The 7,951-nt window shown below is 37.2% G+C and overlaps 1 protein-coding gene across 2 annotated transcripts in view; it reads left to right on the forward strand.

Moving 5' to 3' along the window:
• Positions 1-7,691, forward strand: part of NUDCD1 (NudC domain containing 1) — a 55,346-nt gene extending 47,655 nt beyond the window's left edge. For both annotated transcript variants that reach the window (XM_087747364.1, XM_087747372.1), the window contains exon 10: positions 3,398-7,691. In XM_087747364.1, the coding sequence (XP_087603490.1) occupies positions 3,398-3,690 (293 nt within the window). In that variant the 3' untranslated portion in view covers positions 3,691-7,691. The remainder of the gene's footprint in view (positions 1-3,397) is intronic.
• The last annotated feature ends 260 nt before the right edge of the window (positions 7,692-7,951 follow it).

A 7,951-nucleotide genomic window follows, 5' to 3' on the forward strand; every position in this document is an offset into this window, starting at 1 on the left:
CTTTTCAGACCATATACAGGATGCAAGCACAGTACTGCAAAATAAAAAGGAGTCTTCCTTGGATAAGTGAACTCAAATTAAAGACTTAAAAGCACAATTAGAACCTTAACGCTCATACAGAAATCACCAGGGGAACAGCTGCAGTTCATTGTTGACATGTCTAGGTGTATATATGCTTATGGTAAGATGTTTTAATAAGTGACCTTTAGATTTTTCCTGTCTCATTGTCCCAGGTGACAAGTCCAAAGAATTGGACATGATTGTTCACTGTTCTTCTGTTATAAGAACTAGGAGCATCAAATGATGCTAGTGTATAGTAGGTTCAAAAGAAGCTAAAAGACATACTTCACGTATGCTCATTTAAGCTGTGGAACCCTCTGCCGCAAAACTTTGTGGACATGGAAAGTTTTCATGAATTTGAAAAAAAAAATAAAAAATCATCATGACAGGAAAAATCAATCAAGAGCATAACCATGCCAGCTCTGGCTCAAGAAGCCCCTGACTGTTCTGAAATTACAGACTGCCAGAAAAGTAGAAAATGTGATTGTGAAGAATCGTTAGTTATTGCTGTGTTCTTGCAATCAGGACTAAAAATTTGGTTTTACCCACTGTTGGAAGCAGAATCCTAGAGCTCAGAAGAAGAAAGTACTTTGAAAAATATGAATGCATCAGTAAGAATTTCCACATCAGATTAAATAGGATGGTCCACATAGCCCAGTATTATACCTATAAAGTAAGAAACGAATAAATCAGTTTTCATGAAAATTAATCTGGTCCAGAGTTTACTTCTGCTGTGACAACTGTAGTCTTCATGTTCTCTAAGTGGTCTCTAGACCCATTCCTTCAGTAATGCCATGAGTGTGACAATTTATTCCCTTCTTCCCCCAAATACATTTGTTTGACCACACCACTCTCAGGCTGGGTCCAAAACGAAAGGGAAGATATTAGTTGTTTTATAGAGCTCATGTAAGTTACCATAACACATAATTGTTTTTGTTCTGAGCTTTTGCAATTTATTTAGTTTTTTAATATAAGTAATTTTTTTTAATAGCCTGTTATTTTAACTTAAGATCAAATTAAGCTATAAGCATCTTAACAAATCCTCGAACAAAAGAGATTAATTTCACAATTTGTTCTTTGTTTACTCATTTCAAATTTCATTATGCTGGGAAAAAACAGACGATAAGGATTAAGATGTTTTTTCAAATTAGTATTAGTTTCAGGTTTCTATGCTGACTTTGTAGTACTGTTTTAAGAATGTTTCTATTGTTTTGAAAATAACAGGAAGGAAATTATGATATCTTTGAGCTTTTTGTGCCTAAGGTGATAAAAACCAACATTGTTCCTCTACTTCTTTCTCCTTATTGTACTGTCATTTTACAATATTATCTTGACGTCTACACTTCTGTACTAATCTAGTTCACCTTTTGTGTGCCAGAGGTGATGTAAGTCATCAGCTTGTTTATCTACAACCAAATTTAGAAGTACTTTGCAAGAGCTAGTAGTAAAAATTAGTGTTTTCTAGATTAAAAGGCTAGTTTTCCAAAACCTGCAGTAGTCATTATATTGACCAAAGCAATAGTAGTAGCCCTATTTCCTTCTGCTTCTGCTCAAAATTTTGGAATTTATTTTTAACAAGCTGTACAAAGATGATGATTGAAAAATTAATATTTTTTTTTTTTAACTTACCACAGTTTGCTGAAGAAGCCTGTATCTTTCACTGACTACTCATTAGTCTTGCTGTATAAATCCCCTGCTCCTAACAGGGTTGTAACTATAAACCAGAAAAATAGAGGACAGTGACATTTTTTAGATTTGTTTTTTTTAAAAAATAAGGAGTCCACAATTTCCCTTCTGGGAAATCCCATTTAAATACAAGTCCCCTGGCTCAAAAGCTTCTTTTACCTGCAAGGCTATCCTGCTTATAGTGCCAGTGTTTAAATATATGAATTAAATTAATGAACTCACACTTGGAAAGTTTTTCTGGCTGTCCTAATATTTCCCAGTACAGCAATCATGTCAATTGACAGTCTAGCTATACAGTTAATGATTGTTTTGTGGTGAAAACTGTCAAGCTGGATTTGAACGGAGATCATGTTTTGAGGACAGCAGCAAGCATTTGTAAATGTAGAAGTCTTATGGTTAACATTTAAAAAAAAAAACAACCCTCAAGGCATGAAAATGCCCTCTTAAAGTGTGATGGTACTGTTGCGGGTTAGCCCTGCTGGGCACCTAAGCACTGCACGGCTGCTTGCTCTCTTCCTATTCCCCCTCCTTGCCCGCAGCGGGACAGGGGAGAGAACTGGAAGAGCAAAAGCAAGAAAGCTCATGGGCTGAGCGCTTTGGTCAGTTGGGGTCAGCTGTCCTGGCTGTGTCCCCCCCCCCAGCTTCTTGTGCACCCCCAGCCTACTGGGGGCAGGCAGAGTTGGAAAAATGGAAAAAAATGGAAAGCCATGACAATGTGCAGGCACTGCTCAGCAATAGCCAAAAAATCGTGTATCAACACTGGTTTAGTCACAAATTCAAAACACAGCACCTTGCGGTCTGCTGTGAAGAAAATTAACTCCATCCCAGCCAGCCCCAGTACAAGTACTTTGACCTCTATCCTGTGAGAGGGAGAGACAAAAGAAGTAAACTCTAGCATGCTTGCTGTTCTCAGAGGTGCTGTCTTTCAGTGATAACCATTGCCATGCATTGTTCAATGGAAGTGAAGCAAATAACCTTTCAGAAAGATGGTAGATCACTTTGCAAAGATTCTCTCTCAAGTCTCTACAAAAGTGTGAAGGGAAATCAGTCTGAAGTAAGTCTGTTTACTAATCGAGTTCTGTAATGGAAGAGGAAAAGGAAGATCTTTCCTTCTCAGTGAATATTAACAAAGATTACAGTGTGTTGAAAAGTAACTTGCGTTTTTTTCAGTCAGTTCTAAATAGAAGACAAGTGTGTGTTCAAGATTAGGTAGACTCAGAAATCTCAAATTGTAAATGTAACTACAAAATGGGGGATGAGGGGAGAGAAGAGGGTTATTCTGTTTAGACTACTAATATTGGGCCAAGGTGTGTATCCGTGCCTTATGATCCTGCTGAGAAAATGGAAGACCTTGTGAGGCGGAGAGGGTCTAGATGATGTGGGAACAGTATCTAGCTATACATAGATGCGCATCAAAAATGCCAGTTAGAAAGATGTACAGAAGAATTCTACGTTGATATTAAATTGGTTAATGCATACCTTCAGAAACCATTGGCTTATTTAATAACAACATATATCTCTTTCTTTCTTTCTTTCTTTTTTGTTACTCATTGCATATAATTTTTTAAGCTAAGGTTGATTTTGTCTTAGACAGAGTGCTGTTGAAACCAATGTATTACTTCTCCCTTCTACTTCTTTTTGGGCTATGCAGGTTATGTCCAAGCATCAAAGCAAGACAAGAAGTTCATGGCTTGTGCTCCAGATTATTCCTATGCTGCTCTTTGTGAGTGCTTGCGGCGAGTTTTCATCTATCGTCAGCCGACTCCTCTGTCCACAGTTCTCTACAACAGGAAGGAAGGAAGACAAGTAGGACAGGTTGCTAAGCAGCTAGTAGCAACCCTGGAAGCCAATGATCCTATTTTAGGCTTTCAAGCTACAAGTGAGAGATTATTTGTTCTCACAACAAAAACCTTGTTTTTAATAAAGGTGAACTCTGGAAATTAATTATTCAGTATATTCTGCTGTAGTTTGTGTTAACAATTTGTTAAAAAACTGGCTAGGTAAATGATCTCAGAAGTTCAGTACAATTTGTTGAAGTTTAAAAAGGAGGTATTTTACAGGGGAATCAAAATTTTTCATTAGAATTTGTCTGGAAGATAGTGAGACAGTTTTCAACTTGGCTGTCACTGAAGTAAGCTTTTTCAGAGCTATGGGAAAATGTCTTCTGCACTAACAGCTTTCTCAAAGCAATTGTCAGAGGCTGCTATTGCATAGGTGAATAGATTTATGTGTTGTTCTTTCCAAATGACTGTTTGCCATACTTCTGAGTTTTGAGAAGTCACTTCTGTTTTTAAATATCACTGTTTACCTATGAAAGAAGTAGTCAGATAAAGAAAATAAAGCCTTGAGTTACAAGCGTATGATGTGCAAAGTGAAGAAGTGTGTATCATAAAAAAAATTCCAAATTCAAATACTGTTGGCCAAAAAAAAGATTTAATATTTCAATATTCAGTAATATTGAGTGAAATGTGAATGGAATGAATGGAGTATTATGTTTCTTATACAGGTAATTAATTCAAGTGGAATAACTTGCAGATTTTAGATTATTGATTTGGGACTTACTCATGCTTGCAGTGAAATCTGTTCACATTTTAAGAGACGCTAGAATAGCTTGTAGTAGCTTTTTATTGAAGCAAAGAAAGAGTGAATGTATAGCTGGTGATTATATATTGAATGGTATTAGTCAAGGTCTAGTTATACTCTCAGTTGTGTCATTTTCACTTGACATTGTACTTCACCGCAAGTGACTAAATTACAATTAGAAAATGGCTAACAGAAAAAGCACCTGTATTGTAACCTGAGATGGGAAACTCAGAAGTGCTGCTTCTGCCTCAGATATCACTGGAAATACTGTTATTAGTTAACCATTCTGCCCATGATGCACAAGTCCAAATGTGCTAAGAGTACACAGGGCATGAGGATGCTTCTGTTTCACAAACTGGCATGGTTAATTTTGTTGAAAAGTTGTATCTGAAGATTTCTGTTTCTTATTTTAATCATAGAATCATAGAATCGTTAAGGTTGGAAAAGACCCTTAAGATCACCGAGTCCAACTGTTAACCTAGCACTGCCAAGTCCACCACTAAACCATGTCCTCAAGCACCACGTCTACCCTTCTTTTAAATACCTCCAGGGATGGAGACTCAACCACTTCTCTGGGCAGTCTGTTTCAATGCCTGACTACCCTTTCAGTGAAGAATTTTTTCCTAATAGCCAACCTAAACTTCCCCTGGCACAGCTTGAGGCCGTTTCCTCTCGTCCTATGGCTTGCTACTTGGGAGAAGAGACCGACCCCCACCTCGCTACAGCCTCCTTTCAGGTAGTTGTAGAGAGCAATTGTATTGACATTGAGCAACTGTATTGACATTGTCAATACAGTTAAACCAAAAAAGGGTCAGTTGTGACAGTTCTGCCCTGGACTGTTTTTTTAATAGTTTTTCATAGTTTGCTTACAACTCAATAGCAAAGAATGCCTCATCGATATATTGTGTACTGGCAGGAAAGCTGCTGTGATCTGTGGTATCAAAGTACTGAGACAGATACAAATTACTGAGACAGACACAAATACAGGTGGCCTAATAGTTTGCATCTCTTGCAATATTATTTTGGACCTCTTTATGAATCTATTGGGAGGAAACTAAGCGTTCCTTTTCTATGGACTAACAGTTTCTTAGTTGTGATTGTTTTGACTCTCCTGTAAATTCTCCAGACTTGTGACTAGTTGATTAAATAATACACTGAGAATTTAAGAGGGAGACAAGGAGCTGTGGCTTCCAAAAAAACCTCCTAATTCAGTAGCTTTTCAAGGAAGCTGATTTTCTTCCTCCTTACACCAGTATTATATTGTATATCCAATATTGAAAAGTTTTTCCTTACTCTTACCCAGGTGAGTTAAAACAGACTTGATTTGCAAACCTTCCCTTCTCATTCTGTTTCTTAAAAACTGTCTTGAAAATGCTTTTTAAAAAGGCTCAGTGAATGTACTACTGTTCCATGACTCTCTTGCATCTAAATTTTCATTATTGCCCAACAATGAAAACAATGTGGTAGAATTCATGCAGAGGTCCTTTAGAAAAGATTTTACGTAGCTGATTACTTGGCAGCACAAAGTAAGTGCTTTGAGATTTATATGAATATTACTTAGTAACCTGAGATTTAATCACTGGGAACACAGAGTTAAGAACGTGTTGTGAAATTTGGGGAATGGAGGAATGAAGAGGGAGTGAAGGATTCGTAGGCAACATGCTTTTGTCACCTCAGGTCTATTGCAGGAAGCTTCAGTATAGATGTGGTGGATTTCAGCTGTTCTTTGTTAAATTCTCCTTGCTGTGCGTTAGATATCTGGAAACATGCTTCTGCTGTCAAGTAAAATGATCACCTCTTCAGAGGCTGTGTTAGAGTATGTACTGACTAAAGCTCACATTCTGCCCAAGCGTGTGTCTGTTTCAAGGGAGTTCTTGTTTGCTCCTGGGAACAATTGAACATGGGGAAGGGGTTCATCTCTTTTTCCGTGTTACTCATCTATTTGCAATCATGGTGTTCTCAGAAAGGTTATGTCAGGTAGTCTCTCTTTTATTTTGCTTTCTATGAGAGTTAAGGACATTGTATTATTTAAAAGATTTGTTGCCTTGAGGAACCTTGCATGCTGTTGCACAGCAAGCTACTATAATTAAATGGCTGAAAGCCACAGGGAGGCACTTACTATCAGCATTTCCATTTCTGTTCACTTAATTTTAAGGCTTATTTGTTTAGCATATTAATGCAGGCTTATACAAAGTATAGAATGTGGATATTTAAAAGAGGTGGTTTTCTGAGAACCATACTTCAATTTTTCCAGGTTTTTACATCTTGAAACCTTACATTTTAAGACGCAGTACTTCCTGAGAGGTCCCAATCACAATCTGTTTACAGAATTTCTGAGAAAATATTTGGCTATTACAGACTTGAATTATTTATTTCTAATATTCTTTTTCAGTTTTTTCCTTGGCTGCATATTTGAAATGTATCATGTATTCTTCTACAAGTTTAAATAAATGGAAAAAATGTTACATTTATTAATAAAGGGGGTTTAAAAATATTTTAAAGGATTTCTGTTCATTTCAAATGTGCATCCTTCCTATGCTACTGAAACAAAATAGAAAAATGGAAACAAGAAATTCCTTAAAATAAGACTTGTTATGCTAAGGAATTTTCTGTTAGGGTGAAGTTCTGATGGGTGTCTGCGCTGCAAAGTCATGTCTGTTGCCAAGACGTGCACTATTGCACTCCTTGGTCAGTTCTGTGAAAACCCCTGTAGAGTTTTTTTCGTATCTCCTATCTGCCAACGTACACACTTACAGAGGTAGTTACTGGAGGGGGTTGATATGCATTCAGGTGTGTTCATGTTAAAGTGTACATTGCATCCCCTAATCCTGTGTCTTTGTTGTGCACAAGACCCAGATGATCTGGACAAACCCTTCCAGATGGAAGAAGTAGAGATGTGCACATCCTTTCCCGCCCCCTGCCTCAACCCGGGGTGCTTTTTTGCAGGAGAGTGAAGGAGAAGAGGAAGAAGGATTTTGTCTGTGTGTACGTCCTGTGTCAAAAAGTGGTTCTTCATTAGTGAAGCAGCAGACCCTGTAAGAGTAACAGATAATGTTGAAGCTTATATTTTATTTTAGTTTGCTGTGCTTTGTTTCAATAATGGACATTATTACTACTATAACTTTTGAATTTCCTTGCCTTCTGTCAATTTATATTTTCTATTCTCATTATGCAGATTAGATGAACTTGAAGCCTGCAGTCAATCACACACTAGCATGTAATAAAAATTTTTATTTGAATTATTGCTGTCTGATTCTGCCACATAAAATATTGTAGCTAGGTTTGGATTTTTTGAGTTAAACTGTTAATATCCCAAATTTACATATCACCACTTGCTTGTGAATTAAATTGCTATAATCACAGTGGCAACCATGAGCTTCTGATTCTCATTTCAAGATTTTCTTCATTCTGTGGGAGAATAACATATGCATGGTCACCTCTCTGATAATGGAATCAGTAGTCCTAGATTTTTCATGTATTATTCCATCTTCTCTTGCTGGGTAGGGCAGATACCCATAACTGAATTTAAGTAAGAACTTACTCCCCTTCTCCCAAAAGGAACGTGGTCTTGTATACCCAAATATGAGCTGCTTCAGGTACTAACAACTGTGCTTAGACTAGT

Source organism: Nipponia nippon, unplaced genomic scaffold (genome assembly GCF_047370975.1).
Source record: "Nipponia nippon isolate SJK-2023a ecotype South Korea unplaced genomic scaffold, ASM4737097v1 scaffold_1, whole genome shotgun sequence".
In the NCBI taxonomy this organism is placed as follows: domain Eukaryota; kingdom Metazoa; phylum Chordata; class Aves; order Pelecaniformes; family Threskiornithidae; genus Nipponia; species Nipponia nippon.